Source organism: Engraulis encrasicolus, chromosome 14 (assembly GCF_034702125.1).
Source record: "Engraulis encrasicolus isolate BLACKSEA-1 chromosome 14, IST_EnEncr_1.0, whole genome shotgun sequence".
NCBI classification, from domain to species: Eukaryota; Metazoa; Chordata; class Actinopteri; order Clupeiformes; family Engraulidae; genus Engraulis; species Engraulis encrasicolus.
This window is the reverse complement of record NC_085870.1, coordinates 11313700-11331199: the sequence shown is the minus strand read 5'-3', so window position 1 is coordinate 11331199 and position 17500 is coordinate 11313700. Positions and strand designations below refer to the sequence as shown.

At 43.6% G+C, this 17500-nt stretch overlaps 1 protein-coding gene across 1 annotated transcript in view; it reads left to right on the top strand.

Moving 5' to 3' along the window:
• The window catches only part of cadpsa (Ca2+-dependent activator protein for secretion a), a 226774-nt gene that overhangs the window by 149263 nt on the left and 60011 nt on the right, over positions 1–17500 (top strand). The window contains exons 15-18 of the mRNA XM_063214916.1: positions 3943–4044; positions 4759–4822; positions 5021–5144; positions 13409–13515. Of these exons, the coding sequence (XP_063070986.1) occupies positions 3943–4044; positions 4759–4822; positions 5021–5144; positions 13409–13515 (397 nt within the window). The remainder of the gene's footprint in view (positions 1–3942; positions 4045–4758; positions 4823–5020; positions 5145–13408; positions 13516–17500) is intronic.

Here is a 17500-nt window from a genome sequence, read left to right as displayed (position 1 = left end):
CCACGGTAGGGCCATCAGAGTCTGATTTTTAAATAGTAATTTTGCCTGTTGTGGTCAAAATAGCTTGTAATAGATGACAAAAAATGTTGTCAAAGGCTTCATTGTCTCTCTCAATGCCTGGCGGACCGGTCTTGGCCGAAAAATGCCCGGCCTGGTCTTTTGCCCCAGACCAGCTCTGGCAGACAGTAGCAGACAGTCCAACCTGCCGAGCGCAATATCCTCCATGTCTCCGCACATTACGGCAAGCCAGCCGCTTATTTAAACAGCCTCCGCCAGACGATGCGTATCATATCAAGATTCACCGCTAAACAGCCAGCCCGCGCTACTGCTGGCTTGTCATCGCGCACACATGTAACGTGACAAGTACATCTGCTTTATCTGATCCCGCTCATGTATATTAATGCCTGACGAAGTCCCACCTGTTCGCACTGCCACCTATCTATTTGTTATTGGTTTCAAGGTACATTGTGTATTATCGACTATTTTTTCTGCTACATTGTACGAGCAGTATTTAACACACCTGATGTTTTTTTGCCTTTTTATTGTCATGTGCACATGACATGTGTGAGCACATTTTTGTTGTTACGCAACAATGATGAAGTGTGTGTGCTGCCAATTAAGAACTCAGTTAATCTACATCTAAACAAAAGCTGGTGTCTCTCAAACTAGAATGCAGTCAAAAGCACACAGCACATTAAGTGGTGAAATACTTCATTTGGGGAGATGGTGGAATGTACTTACTGTATCATAAATAATAATCCTTTTATGTCTTATTTCTTATCGGCATATTCACCTAAATCCACTGACTGTGAAACTGTGGGTCGTGATTCAAAGTATTCCAATTGGGCCTTGAAATCAGTTTCTAAAAATCAAAATAATATTTGTGTGTGTGAGTCAGTGTGCTTGTACGTGTGTTGTTGTCGAATACTTATTTGTGTGTTTCACTGTTTATTGGGTCAGAGGTGGGCCCCGGAAATGTTTGAACATTTCAAGCGGGCCCTTAGTTGGATTTGGTTTGAACCCCTGACGTAAACGAATGCTTTACACACAAGTTCTACAAGTCCTGTGATCTTACCTCATTGTTCAGAAGACGTCTGCTTTAGGTAGCCCGTCTAATGTCTTAATCATGGCTTTTTGTCTTTATTTTCAATACACATTTAATCCCAAACTCAGTTACATAAATCAGTTTAATACTTTTCACATGATTATTTTATTCATTATAAGATCTCTTAGTGCTCATTGTTCAGAAGAGGCGTCAGATAAGGTATCCTCAGATAAGTAGGCCCTAACTCACATCCTACATGGAAGATGAATTGAGGAACTTAGAAAAGTAAGAGATTTGCGGCTCTGGTGGTGGGTTGGGGCGGTGTCATTAAACTCTTCCTAAGGAAACGAGAGATGAACCCGAAAAGTGTGTGTGTGTGTGTGTGTGTGTGTGTGTGTGTGTGTGTGTGTGTGTGTGTGTGTGTGTGTGTGTGTGTGTGTGTGTGTACGTGTGCGTGCGTGCGTGCGTCCATGTGTGTGTTTGGGGGTTGGGGATTCTGCTGCTGGCTGGTCTCCCCCAGGTGAAGTTCCCCCCCCACTGTGGAGTGCAGAGAGGTAAAGCTGGTCTATTAACCCCAGACCCCAGTGTGGGGAGGGGGGTGGGGTGGGGTGGGCGGTAGGGTAGGGTGTGAGGTGGTTTGATAATCTCCCAGCCGGTCCCCCTCCGCCGCCTTTGTGCCGCCACATGGGCTCAGGAAGAGGGAAGAGACAGGCGGAGGGGGAAGAGGTGGGGTGACTGGAGAGGGGTGCTGTGGGTTAAGGACTGAAGGGGTGTCTGTGCGTGTGTGTGTGTGCGTGGGGGTTGAAGAAGATGGTGAGTAGGATTGGTGGGACATACACTAAGAGTCATGATGAGGCAAGTAGGGGATGATGTGTGTGTGTGTGTGTGTGTGGGGGGGGGGGTTGAATGTGAAGGGTTGGGGGATAATATTTGCGATGAAGCGTGTCCTGGACGATCATGGTGCGGGGGCTGGGGATGGGGTGGTGGGCGTTGGGGGTTAAAATGGAGGAGAGGCCGGTGGGGTTAGGAGTAGGGTAGGGTGAGGGGTGAGGTGGTCTTCACATTGAATGGACCTCAGTGGTTCATTCATCACCACCTGTGTGCTCAAAGACACCCATGGCCGTAACTACCATTGAGGACAATGAGGTCATGTCCTTGGTATTTTTTTTTTGTAATGTAAAATGTATCTATGATGAAAATCGATATATGATCAGCAATGATGAATTCATTGACCAGTCTGTATACGCCACCCCCATTTATCCTCAAGGCAGTGATTAATGAAAACAAACTGAAGAGTTTGACTGAAGCTCTAAATGTACAGTATGCAGTGCAGCACACAGTATTTGACCTCGGTATTTGAAAATGTCTGAAGACACCCATGCACTCATGCACACAACACACACATGCCATACAAGAAACATGCATTTGATTATACGATGATTACATTGGGAGTGAGTGGGTCACCCCCTGCGCACACTGACACCACCACAACAGCGCGCGCACACACACACACACACGCACGCACGCACGCACGCACGCACGCACGCACGCACGCACGCACGCACGCACGCACACACACACACACACACACACACACACACACACACACACACACACACACACACACACACACACACAGTGTGCACACATGTGCAAAGTGACAAACATTTTAACACTAGGGTTTGACTCCTTGTGCATACATAACAAAATCAAGGATTGCAGTTGTGCTAAAGCTCATAGCTCTGACACATCTGTTGTTCAATGCATGCGCACACACACACCAATGAAGCCTTCCGTATCATAGTCTGGACATGTTATACTCTTCTGTAGGGATGTAAATGTAAATGTAAATGTAAAAACGAAATGTATCAATGTATGGGAAGTATCGGCTGGCGATTTAATCGAATCGCATCGTATTGTGGAGAATTCTTAAGTATCGAAAAAAAATCGAAACCCTGATTTAAGAAATCGATACCGTATCGTATCGTCATGGAGGCTGTGATTTACTAGCCAGGCTGCGCCCTCCTAGTGATGCAACACCTTCGGCGGCGCTGCTTTTAGATTCAGATCGAATCTCGATTGCAAGTCTATGATAATCAGGCAAGTGATTTACACCCCTACTCTTATGTCAAAACAGCATTTTGGAAGGCAGGTCTTTGCTTGTCTTGTGACCTCCTATGACTCCTTATTGACCCAGGTGTGTGTGTGTGTGTGTGTGTGTGTGTGTGTGTGTGTGTGTGTGTGTGTGTGTGTGTGTGTGTGTGTGTGTGTGTGTGTGTGTGTGTGTGTGTGTGTGTGTGTGTCTCTGTGTGTGTGTGTGTGTGTGTGTGTGTGTGTGTGTGTGTGTGTGTGTGTGTGTGTGTGTGTGTGTGTGTGTGTGTGTGTGTGGGGTATTGGTTTGTTGGTGTGATTGTAGTGTTGTGTGCTGGTGTCTGCATGTGACGTCTGTCTCTGGGTTTGTGTGCGTGTGCGTCTAATGACCTGTGTGTGTCATGACCTGTGTGTGTTTTGCTGTCTATTTGATTGTGTGTGACCCCTGTGCGTGCGTGCATGCGTGCGTGCGTGCGTGTGTGCATGTGTGCGTGCCTACTTGTGTGTGTGATAGCAGATCATGACCTGTGTGTGTTTTGCTGTGTGCGTGTTTGTGTGTGACCTCTGTGACTGTGTGTGTGTGTGTGTGTGTGTGTGTGTGTGTGTGTGTGTGTGTGTGTGTGTGTGTGTGTGTGTCTGTGTCTGTGTCTGTGTGTGTGTGTGTGTGTGTGTGTGTGTGTGTCTGTGTCTGTGTCTGTGTGTCTCTGTGTGTGTGTGTGTGTGTGTGTGTGTGTGTGTGTGTGTGTGTGTGTGTGTGTAGAATGTGACCTCTGACCCCCTGGGTGTGTTTCTCCGTGTGCCCCTAGGCCTGATGGGATAGGCACCGTGTCCGTGGACGAGAAGGAGCGCTTCGAGGGCATCAAGGAGAGACTACGCGTCCTGTTGGAGAACCAGATCACACACTTCAGGTCAGTGTTTCTTAACCGGTGGGCCGGCCCCGGGGCCCAAAAGTGAGGTCCTGAGCTGTGGTGTAAAAATGCATTTATTCACCCTTTTATTGTCAGTCACAAAATTGAAAACAAGATTTTTAGTATTGAGTAAATGACGTGGTTAATGCTTATTTCCACTAGTTGATAGACATGTTGCACATCAGCAAACAATGCAAATATTTTAATCAACTAATATTTTGTAGCTCAGTCAGAATCTTCAAATAGTAATCAAAAATATATCCATGCATTTGATAATATATACCCAAATATTTGTCATATATTTATGTCTATATCGTGTATTCATGTCTTGTGTCATGTCTTGTGTCATGCCATGTCTATATTTTTAATTCACATTTAATCCCAAACTTGGTTCAGTAACATTAATTAGTTTAATTAAGTTCACATAAATAGTTTTCTTCATTGTAAGATCTCTGCATGCTCTGTGAGAACTTACCTGGTGACACTTCAGGTAGCCACTCCAATGTCTTTGAATTTCATAATTATTAATAAATTAATTAATAATAGTAGTACAAATGTAATCTTGTTGGATCAAATTTGGTTGGATTACTTTAATTCATCACAATAAAGATCACACTTCACACTTCAGGTAGCCAGCCAAATGATGTGATTTATGGCCGTGTGGTGGTGGCGAATACATTTACATGGCAAATAATTGTTACTTTCTCTTCAAAGATACTGCTTCCCATTCGGCAGACCAGAAGGGGCCCTGAAGGCAACGTTGTCCTTGTTAGAAAGGGTAGGACCAAGTTGATTCTTTTTTTTGGGAGAGGCAACAATAAGTCATATGAATTACTGATTTTACTCTGTGAGAATATTTCACAATTTCAACTTGTGGCGAATTTTCTTATCAATGTTGTAACCGTAAGTATAACGCAAGAAATAAGGTGTTTCGTTTTTTAACATCTGCGCCCCTCAATGGCACGCTTTCCCAAAGGTCCTGATGAAGGACATTGTCACGCCCGCGCCTCAGGAGGAGGTGAAAAATGTCATCCGAAAGTGTCTGGAACAGGCAGCCTTAGTCAACTACCAGCGACTCTCTGAGTATGCCAAAGTAGAAGGTAAGGACTACAGTAATGAACACACACGCACACATGCAGGCACGCCCGCACACACACAAATGCACACACGCATGCGCGCGCACACACACACACACACACACACACACACACACACACACACACACACACACACACACACATACACACACACACACACACACACACACACACACACACACACACACACACACACACACACACACACACACACACACACACACACACACACACACACACACAGCAACATCATTGCACGTCCAATGTCATTCAGATGAGCTATGAGACCAAAGTGCTGTTATCTTCGGTAATTCTGTCTTAACTAACATTCTTTTTGGTTCTCTTTCTAGCTTTGCTCTGAATTTAAACATTGTTTGCTGCTGTGAATGTCTATAACAATACATGCACACTTTTAGGTTCGGATTACCTCCCTTCGTGCATCCGCAAGTTGTCTTCACTTAGTTATCTCGGATCAATGGGAAAGAGAAGCTCAACATTATGCTGAAACTGTTGTGCAATGTCACAACAAAGTGTTATGTTCCCCTGCCTATAGTATGCCAGCTGTTCGGTCCACAGACATTTTACTGCTTCAGTTACACTGTAGAACATTGCAGTCAGTTAAACATGAAAAGTTAAGTTGCCCTGCTGCCTTAAGTTTGTAAGTTAACTGAAGGCTTAACTAAACTCGAGGCTTTCTCCAGTTGAGTTCACTTAAAAACTTAAGGAAGCAGGGCAAGTCCGTGTATGATTCGTTCATTTTCATTTACCAGGTCAGCTTACTCTTTCATGTTTAATTGTCTGCAATATTTTACAGTATCCTAGGTCTGCATCCTTTTTCTAAACAATTACGCAAGTAAATGTCGTTGTTGTAATGAAAGATATTGAAAGTCGATTTAGTATTTGTATCTCAGTAAAAATGCATTCAATTCCCCCTCTCTCCACACCAATGGTCTTCATTCTCTCTGGCCTCTGTACAGTCCCTGCTACCCTTCCCATGTTGTGGCTACAGGTGTGGGAATTCATCTGGATTAGCTACATATCTTCTTGCCTCCTTTACTTTAAGCCTCTATTAATCTTCATTTAGATAAAGTTTGCTTCCTGTCTTCTGTTTGACCTGTCCCTGTCACCCTCTCTGCCTTTCTTTTTTCTTTTCTTTCTGTATTTCTTCGGTTTGTACATTGGTTTCTTTCTTTCTTTCTTTCTTTCTTTCTTTCTTTCTTTCTTTCTTTCTTTCTTTCTTTCTTTCTTTCTTTGTTCCCCACGCTCTCTCTCTCTCTCTCTCTCTCTCTCTCCCTCTCTCACTCTTTCTGCCTTCCATTATTCGCTGATGCTCTCTTCCAGAGCTCTTTGCTCTTCTGTTTTTCCAGCCTCACTTTTGTCGATTGGCTTTACTGGCGCAGGGCCTCCGCAATGTAGTCCTAGGCCAGCAGCCCATCTGGTTGGAAAAGCCAATACAATAAACTCTGTGTGTGTGTGTGTGTGTGTGTGTGTGTGTGTGTGTGTGTGTGTGTGTGTGTGTGTGTGTGTGTGTGTGTGTGTGTGTGTGTGTGTGTGTGTGTGTGTGTGTGTGTGTGTGTGTGTGTGTGTGTGCGTGCGTGCGTGCGTGCGTGCGTGCGTGCGTGCGTGCGTACGTGTGTGTGTGCACGCGTGTGTGCGTGTGTGTGTGTGGGCACTGGGATTGCTGGATTGAGCATCTTGACATCTGCCAGTCACATGTGAGCGGCTTTCTTTAATAGGAGTGGGATTAGCGTGTCACTCAAGGGTGTTGGACGGCGTGTCAGACATTGTCAGGACGCATCAGAATTGACCCACTTTAGGTGGCGATAGTTAACAATCACGCTTGTATTGAGAGGGAATATGGATGAGCGCGGACCAGCTGGAAGTGTTAGAGATCATGCTTCCTCTAAGCCCCATCCCTGTTCTGAATGTGGCGATGTGGGTTAAAGTGTCTGTGAAGACTTGTGGTATGGGGTAACTGCGCCCTAATGGTTAAAGAGATGGTCCAGATATTGGAAGGTTGTTGGCTAGAGTCTTGTAGTAATGTTGGGCATGTGAATGTAGAAAGTGATTAACACAGGCCTGGCCTAACGTGACTCTTGCCATATGAATGGATTCCACCTTGCTCCACCAACGTTCATCTGGAGCTGCGCCATAGGCGTAGGTCTGCAAAGACATGGTTTTATTTATTTTTTTAATCCTTGCATGTGATTGGGGAAACCACTTTATTTTAATTTAATTCATTTTAATGAGGTGCTACATTAACTATTCGCAAATTTGAGTATTCAAGTCCATGCGAGTGGCCATTGTTGTCTGAAACAAATGTTGTATTTTACTTCATGTAAACTGTGACTGCATTGACTACAATGTTTCGGTCCAAACGGCCTGCTCCTACTATAACACGAGGAAGGCCATTTGGCACGAAACGTTATTGTCACAACATTAAACCTTCGGCTGCAACTTGGGAGTTGGCGGCCCTTTTGTACTGTCTATAAAGAAACACTTCAAAAGTGCTTTCAGTTCGTATCTTTTAGCAAATGTTAGGGGTGTCAGTGCTCACATCTTAAGGGTGAGGGTAGGTTTGCATGCTGAAAACGACACCAAGGTCAAGCACAAGGAGTGCTCACATCTTTCCTGACTTTCCTTTTGTAGTCAACGCAAAGGCTGAGGAATATGTGTCACACAATTGTAGACCGCCACACTCTCGCTGCTGTCCTGTCCAACTGGCCGCCATTCTCCAACCTCTCTCTCTCTCTCTCTGGCTGGATCTCAAATGGCGCACTTGTGCACTTCAGGCACTATGTTTCAGTGCGTAACTAATACGGCATACACACTGAAACATGGACACTGAAGTGCACAAGTGCACCATTTGAGATTCAGCCTCTGCCTCTCTCATTCTCAGAGCCACAAAATTGCAATTTCTCCCGCTCAACTTTGACCTTTGACCTCCTCTCACCCCAGACTCTTGCATGCCCCTAATCCTCTTTTGTAGGGAAAAAGAGAGAAATGTATGAGCATCCTGTCTTCTGCTTGGCGTCACAAGTGATGGATTTAACCATTCGTGAGTACCTTCCTCATCCTCGCCCCTCCATCATTCCAAAAACTTCAACCCACAAATATATCATTTCGTTAATGTTTTTTTTTCTCTTACCCGGTCACCCAATTGCACAATCTCTTCAGCCATCCGATCACAGAGCGTTTTTCATTTCTCTCCCTCCCTCTTGTTTTTTTTGGGTTTTTTTAACTCTAGCTTTCTTGTTTTGATTGCTTCGGTCTTATCTATCTCTCGTTTTGCTTTTGTTTGTGTGCTCACCATGTGATGGTTCCTGCCTCAGGTTTTGTTTGTCCACCACTGTCAATGCAATGAGGCATGCTGCATCTATCAGGACCACTGATATCTTCTTACAGAGCTACCACCACACAGTATCTTTTGGGAGCATTGATTCACACACTTACTGTGAGCTTGAGTTGGTTTCGTTTTATATTTTCGTTCTTATTTCTCCCCTGTATTTCCGTTGGTATTCCTGTCTGCGACTTGAATGCATTTTTACTTTGCTTTTTTGTGATCCCATTTTGCAATCATTTAGCCCCTTCTTGCTGAGGATGTTGGTAGATAGTGTATGGTAGGGAGGTTATGGGTAATGCTGTTTTGTGCTCAATTAATCTTGATAAGGAAGAGAAGATTACACGATTAGGGGATGGAACAATTGAAATACAATGTCAACAAAGTGTTAGGCTTTGGTGCTATGTTATATTTTGTGTCACAACACCCAATCTTGTCTTGTCACACTGTCCGCTTTCACTGTGTGTCCAAGTCCTACGTGTATTATTTATGTCTTATATGTGTTTGGTCCTTGTTATCATGCGTTTGTCACATATATTTGGGTCGGTTGTTGGCGTTGTTGCGTGTTTTTCCGCCTTGTGAAAATGTCTTGAGATGTTTCCATGTCTGATCTTCCTTTGGACTTCCCGAGGTGAACTGGAACAGCTTTCTCAGGGTTCGGCTGCCCCGTGGCTGGCTTTGTCCACCGCTAGTCTCGCTGGTCCTTCAGAGCTATAAATGACAAATTCCAACTCCTCTTTTTCTTTCTCTTTCTCTTTTGTCCTCACTCCCTCCTTCCCTCCCCGCTTTCCTCTTTCTTTTTAGTAGACAAAAATCAGAAGGATCACAGGGATCCAGGTGACCTCTTTTAAACTGACTCTTTTTGCCTTGATAAACAACTCATGCTAGCCCGAGCATAATAGCCTCCTAGCCCCCCCCCCACCCATGCACCTCCATAACCGTCTCCCGTTGACCAGGGCGCTCTTACCCAGCAAGGGCCCCAGTTCACTGGGACACGTTATGAGGCTAAACCCCTTCCTGTACCCTCTCCTCTCCCCCCAACCCCCTCTTTCTCCTTACCCTGGTGTTTCATATCCACACCGAGGCGTGGAGAAGCATCTACCTCATGAACTAAAATAAAATGAGACATTTCCCCCTACTAACGACCTTGCAGTGCTATTTCTAAATAAGGTATCATTTGTAAATATGTGTCAGAATTCCTACTATTGACTCCCAGTACAGCAGTCTGCACCTGGCTCGTGTATACCTCCAAATCAGAGTGTATATTTTAGTCCGTGCCATGTGTTGCTAGTCATTAGCACCCTTTCTTAGTAAGTAACACATTAGTTTACTACATAAACTAACTGTGTATCTGAGAAAAGATTTAAGACGATAACTGTGTTAAACCCTGAGAGAAATTCAAAAGTGTTCTACTTGATAGCATTCAATTAGACCATCTACGCCGGAAGCTGCGTCAGTATGGTCAGAATTGAACTGTTTCTCCATCACTCTGGTCCAGGAGCTGCAGCATTTCTTTTTATTAAGGAAGTCCTGAGTTAAACGTGTGTAATCTAGCTATCAACATAGACTACACCTACTGTAGTTAATTAATTTTCATGTAAACACAAATGCCACTGGTGCGAAGATTGAGCAATATTCTACCTTTTTGTAGAAGCCACCAGTATACAATCAATCAATTGGTGCCGGTAAAGGTACATTTGGCCTCCCCTTCCCCCCTTGCCTAACCCCCATAGCCCTTGTCTGTGGTGAAAATGCCTTGAATTGTGTAAATCAGGTGTTTCGCTCCTCGCCTCCTGTGTATCTCACTTATTTACCGCCATTGTGATATGCATATCATCATCACGTCGGTTTTCCAGTGAGAAGCAAGACAACAAAGAAAGACTGGAAGAAAAAAGAACAAAACAAAAACAAAGAATAGTGTGTTATCGACACATTTTCTTCTCTGAGAATTTGGGGTCATTGATCACAGGATTTACCCTCAAGGCATTTTGGCTAATTCTTTGTAGCTTCAGCCCAATGACGTATACAGCCTGCATACAATTCCCTGTGTGTCTGTCAACCTTTTAGATTATTTGATCCACTGTTCTGCCATACAGGGCTCCAAAATAGGATTAAAAAAAAAAGACCTCACAAACTCAGGGTTGTACACTGGAGTGGTGAACACTGACAATGAAGAGGTTGACAACAAAATCAGAGAACATTTGGGCTCCTGTTTGTGTCCCCCGTCCCCCTATTGACTGAGAGGAGAGTGTCACCTTGTCAGGTGGAATCAGTGTTGCCAGATGTGTCTGACCAAATCCCGCCCAAAAGGTTCTCAAAAACCGCCAAAATGCGCTAAATTCCGCCCAAATTCAACAAATTACATTGACTTCTATGGGCCCAAAATGGCTTAAAAAAACGCCAAATGGCCAATTTTTCCCGTTTTTGCCCGCCGACGCTCATCCCAAGTAGCCCAATTGGGCGGGCACCCGCCCAATCTGGCAACACTGGGTGGAATACACTGTTTCGAAACACATACAAATATTAATGCGGCTGAATTGATCAATCCATTGATTGGGCTTTTCTGCTTTTTTTCCTGAAGAGGTTTCCTGAAAATCTCTGACCGTAATGCTAGAAAGAAGAAATGAACTTGAACGTTAAAACGACTTGAATATTTTACATTATGAGGAAAGCCTGGGTATGAAACAGCCATTGATCTGTCAAAGTGACATTAAAGAAACACTAAGTGACTTCCCAGTCAATAGCTGAGATTACGTAGTTTGAAATACAGTCGTCCAGTCCAGTGCCCCTCCCCTCCCCCCATGTTCAGCTCGTTTTATTTGCTAATTTCATCATCACCTATATGTGGTAATGCTACCATCCCAGATTTTAATCTCAGTCTGTCTTTTATGTAGTCATTTTATTGTATTACTTGTAGCCTGTGTTAGAAATCCAAACATACATTTTTCTTTGATGGGTATGGTTTAATTCCATTTTACTGTCTTTTAAAAAATATGTTTTATGTATGAATACAGATGAAATGTATGACAACTCCAAGTGATAGTGGTGGGTATATACTATAAGCACAGAGGTTAACCTCTAGCGGAGCTGTCTGTTATTGCAAATGCTTTTTGTGTACTGTATGTACAGTATATACAGTATATCCAGCGGTGGGAGGGATATGTGTAAGACAATGTTAATGAATTAAGGAGGTCAGCAGAGGCAGCAGAGTACAGGACATCTCTTTATTTTCAAAAGCCATGAGCACTGCACACTCCCGCACATTATGCATGATTACTGTAACATATCACTTGTTAATTTAGTTATTTACTCTTAAGTTTGTTTACTTTTCTACCTCTTTCTCTCTCAGTCTCTCTCTCTCTCTCTCTCTCTCCCTTTATCCTCACTCTCCTTTGACTTTCAGCCAAGTCGTTTTCCATTTAATTTCAAACAGCATCATTCTTCGGCATTTGTCTCTTATTATTGCGTTATTACTGCCCGACGTCGCCGCCTCTGCATGCCCTGCCCCAAATAGAGCTGTGATAGGAGAGGCTGGAGGTTAGAGCCTCCTGCTGGGCACCTCTCTGGAGATGCCAGCCAGCCAGCCAGTCAGTCAGCCAGGCCTACGCTCACAGTCTGCAGCTGTGGACCTACTGTATGCAATATTCTACTGCTGTGCGGGAAATAGTTGGTTAGTTATTATTATCATCAGCGGTAATATACAACACAGCGAATATACCACTCCACAGGTGCTCTAGGGCTGTTTATTAGGGCTTATTTAGAAGGCTGTTGCAATGTCATTACATGCTAAACGTGGGTTTGATTACATCACCCTTACGCACACGGCTATGGAGGTGTACCTTGTGTGCCTTGTATGTAGGTATTTTGAACACATTGATTTTAAATCAATCAAATTTCAGCGCAATGATACCAATTATGGAACAGTCATGCATGCCACGGCAAGTCATGTTCTCTTTGTGCATTGTTCCACATATTGATATCCAGGTTGAATTGTTAACATGGAACTCCGGCTAGGTGCTAAATCTTGATTTGGGAGTGTTCGGTGGCATTGTTTAGATTGAAGGGTGAACATCTAAGTCTCTCCTATAAAAAAGGTTTGCAAAGGTTTGCAATCTTAATGTAGGTAGGTTATTCACTGATGCCCACTAACCAGCTTTTTTGGAATATGCCTCAGGCCTACAGTAGGACTGAATCTAGCCTTAGCTGTGTAGGCCTATGTGTGTTAAGTCACTAATGTAGCATTTTATGGAACATGCACGGGTGGAGATCTAAGTCTCGGCTGTGTAGGTTTGTTGCTCACTAAACCAGTTTCTGGGAACATACATGCACAGGGTGCGATTTGTTGAAGAACCAGAAGGGGGGATATGTTTCAGATTTTAAGCATTATCAATGGAGTTACATACAGCCACTATTAAAATCATGTAGAAAAAGTGGCAATATCAAAACCAGAAGGGGGGACAATCCCCCCCATCCCCCCCTACAAATCGCACCCTGTATACCTTTATAGGTCGATCTGAGCATAGTCTAAGCTGTGTGTTAGTCACTAAAACTAGCCTGGCGTTTTTGGATCATGACTCAGGTATAGGCCAATGTCTAATATTAGGCTACCTATGAATGTGGGTTAGTCACTAGACCAGTTCCTGTGAACACAGAGTTGCTCTGAGCGTACATAGTCTTATTTGGCACCGTACTTATATGCCACCGTACCGTACAAGTCAGAGTTGTCAAAAATTGGGTCCAGACGGAAAAACCCTGCCACAGTTTTTCACAGGTGACTTCAAGTAACTAGTATACCGTTGTTGAGCCCTCATTGTGATCATCTGATTCAGAGCGGGTTGGATGGAAACCCTGTGGTAGGGTTTTTAATTTCTGAATCCGGGGTTGACACCCCTGGTAACTTGTTAACCGTGCGGTCTGTCTGCTCCAGAGAACGTGGGCCGCCTAGTCACTCCGGCCAAGAAGCTGGAGGACACCATCCGGCTGGCCGAGCTGGTCATCGAGGTCCTGCAGCAGAACGAGGAGCACCACGCAGAGGTGAGCCGCATCGCATCGCAGCACAGTGCATTACATGACATCACATTTGGCAGAACATACAAAGAGTTTATTTGCAAAATGGTGTATCTCCATTTTGTAAAATGTTGGGAAATTGACTTTTTTGTATTGGGCATGCCATTGCTTTGCATTGCAAAATACATTTTATATAGGTTGAAAAAGTATGTTCTCAAAATATTTGAATGGCAAGAATTCACACATCGGTGATAGGACCGCTGAACAGTCGTTCTCAATAATAGATTGCAAAAGTCAAAAATGGTTTTGCAGATAAACTCGAACAATAGGTGCAAATTCCAAGTAGGATTTTTTTTCTAAGTGCATTACCACATGGTTTATGTCAAATCAAACACTGTCATGCAAATACTTTTAAATATACACACATATATATAGTAAATGCTGAGGTGAGCTTTGCACACAAGCACACAAGTATAAAAAATGAATAAATAAATAAGTACATAATCACACACATACTGTCGCACAGACAGAAATATACACATACATACCTACATACATAAACACACACTTAGGTGAGTGCACCAATACCAAAAAGCAAACAAAGACAGTAAGTAAGCATACAGCCACAGACAATCATACGTATATACAATACTGTACGTATACAGTGTGGTACATAAATGCTGAGGTGAGCATTCCTTACAAAACCTAATCAACATAAAAACACATAACACATGGCCACACAGATACACGTACAAGTCAAAAAAGACGAGGCGCACACAAGGCTTTCGAATTCAAAATGTGTATTGTAACCGAAAAGTTACAAAAGAGGTCATTGGAAAAAGCTGGAGCTACAGACATTTCAGACCTAGTCCATTATCAATGTCTCCAGTAGGCACACAGATACACGCAGACACACAGACACACTTAAAAACACACATCCGAATTTGATTCCGAATCCGAGTATGCGAATGTTTTGTGACGTGAACACATTTCTGGACCTGTTCAACAGGCCATGCGGTCAAGCAGTGGTGATCAGGCGGTATGGTATTCTCTCTACATCCTAAGTCATGCATGCTGACCCATTATTCAATGGTCTTAATGGGGTTATTTGCTGGACTTGGAATGCCAGATTTACGGAGACCATTTGTCATATGCCATGACATTGGACATCTCTCCCTGTGTGTGTGTGTGTGTGTGTGTGTGTGTGTGTGTGTGTGTGTGTGTGTGTGTGTGTGTGTGTGTGTGTGTGTGTGTGTGTGTGTGTGTGTGTGTGTGTGTGTGTGTGTGTGTGTGTGTGGTTGTGTGTGTGTGCATTGAACAGAGAGAAAGAAAGCACGTGAGAGAGAGAGAGAGAGAGAGAGAGAGAGAGAGAGAGAGAGAGAGAGAGAGAGAGAGAGAGAGAGAGAGAGAGAGAGAGAGAGAGCATGATATTGATGGAGATAGTGTTTATCTGGCATGTCTTAGCAGGCCCATATCCACCCAGTTCACGGTCATCATACCATACTGTAGGTGTTAAAGTGATACTGTCCCATTTTTGGAAATAAGCTTATTGTACACCTCTCCTTGAGTTAAATGATTGAGCTTTACCTTTCTCCTGTACTTCCTGTCGTTCTCTGAGTATGGCAGTTCAAATTTAACCTCCAAGCTAGCATTTAACATTGAGTCCTATGAGACCAGCTGCCGGCTAACTGGTCTCATAGCTCTCAATGTTAATTGCTAGCTTGGAGGTAAAATTTGTACTGCCGTACCCAGAGAACAGTTGAAAGTATAGGAGAACGGTAAAACCCTACTATTTAACTCTAGGGGAGGTGTAAAATAAGCTTATTTTCAAAAATGGGGCAGTATCACTTTAAGGTGATAACCAGCTTGGGGACACATCACCTCCCATACAAAAACCCTTTACAGTTCCAGGACCTGGTGCTGGAGTCCCAGACAATTAACCAGCAATGGTGAAACAAAAGCTGAAAACAATGCTAAGTTATTCTTACAGGCTTTAATTAAGCAGTGTTCACAATGTTGATTCAGTGGTTCGTAAACTGGTAACAGGGTAAGAGCAACAGGATGAGATGGTACCTGTCTCTATTGTTCTCTGCAAGAGATTATTGTGACTGTAGACCCTCTTACTGCAGCAGGGGTCACCGGCGACCCTATTCACTTGCTGAAAATGCTTAACTACATCATAACAACATTGCTATGACATTACAGAGAGCCATAGTGCTGCGCTAAGGGGTTAAGTTAGGGAGAGCAAGGGGGACTGTCCCCCTGATAGAGAACACAAAGCGACCTACCGTAAATAAGATGCGGTAGACTGGCATTCAATGTAACCTCCCAAAGTACAAAGTAGTAACCCTTGATTAAAATGGGGTCCATTGATTGGGGACATAATGTCTCAAGTCCTTTCCCTCTCTTGTGTTGTTCACTCTCATTCTTCTTGTGTGACACACACCTATTGACAATGTGTCAAGGTTTGGGTGGACTGATAGTATTTCCTGGAAAGGGCATCCACTAGAGATTTAATACTTGGGGCAGGGGCGCCGCTAAAAATATTGGGCGACATGAAAGATTCAAATTTTGGGCCCCCAAAATGACATTGTCCTCAGCATCCTTACCGTGTCAGTGCTGTTGGGCCCTTAGAATCTGTAACACCTTTCCCCCCCTCACAGCACCCTTGACCTGGGGCTCCACCACCATTACTTCCTAGAACTGAAAAATCCCATCAAATGAAGTTCAACACCTTTGACATAGTCGGCATGTTATGGTTGATTGCATTGTGGTGTTTGCAGAGCACACAATGATTCCTTGCTTGCGAGAGACTGTAAGTGAACATGTATTATTGTATGCCTCTGCACTACACAAATGCAAAATACTGCCACTAGAATTCACTCCAGTACTTAGGTCATTACGCTGGCTCCCAGTGAGGTTTAGAATTGAGTTTAAAACTCCTGATTATTAGTCACTCAATGGCCTAGGCCCTAAATACTATACGTATATTGCAGATAGGGTAGAGCAATATCATCCTAAACGATGTCTTAGGCCTTACATCCTTGTAATCAAGTAAATGCATTTTTTGTCATCTGTGTTGAGGTGCTGAAAATGACCCATACGGATAGGTACAGTGTAATAGCTCTATAATTATGGCTGAAAATTAGTTTGCATTTCTCTTCCCTCCTGCCTATCGATGTATCCAGTTAGTAACTCATCATTAGATCACACTGACTGGGATGTGAAGTAAAAAATGAAATGAATCAAATGCTCACATCCACCACACACACATGCTCTGGTCAAGCCTAACCGCTCCTCTGTTCTCTTGCTGTCTGTTGCGGGGTTTTTTTGGGGGCTGGCGAGGACAGGGTAAAGAGGTATGTATATCACAGACGCCACCCCTCGGCCACAGCTCCGAGCTGGGCTTGCTCCCTCCTCCATACTCCCCCTTCTGCATGACCAGAGGTGTATAAAGTAGAAGTAGGAGTAAAAAATAAAAGCCAAATTACTGACTCCATCAAGTAGAGTGGAACAATTGGTGTAACAACTGTGTGATTATCATGCACTAGTGTTGTAGCTGCATCATTAACTTACTTCTACGTTTACTTTATACACCTCTGTGCATGAGCAAGTGACCGACCCCACCCACTCCTCAACCCAAACAGAACCTCTTAACCAACATGATCTCCAAAAATTCCGTGCTCCTGGACACGGATGTTAAGGGCACAAAATCCGTGTCCAGGAGCACGTATTTTGCCAAAATTCTGTGCTCCTGGACACGGAATTGTTTTCCGTGATGGACACAGATAAGTGCTCTCTCTATAGGCTACTCCCCTAGCTCTATGTTTCCACAGTCTTGTGTTTTCTCAGGATTTTTCTAATTTCAAATATTTTTTCTCAAAAAAAAACATTTCCTACTGACAGGTTAGGGTTAGGGATTGTTTTGGTCTGGGAACAGCTAGTTTTCTTTCATTCATTATATGAATTTGATAGCCTAGCAACCAACTGGAAAAGGTATTTCTCAAAAATA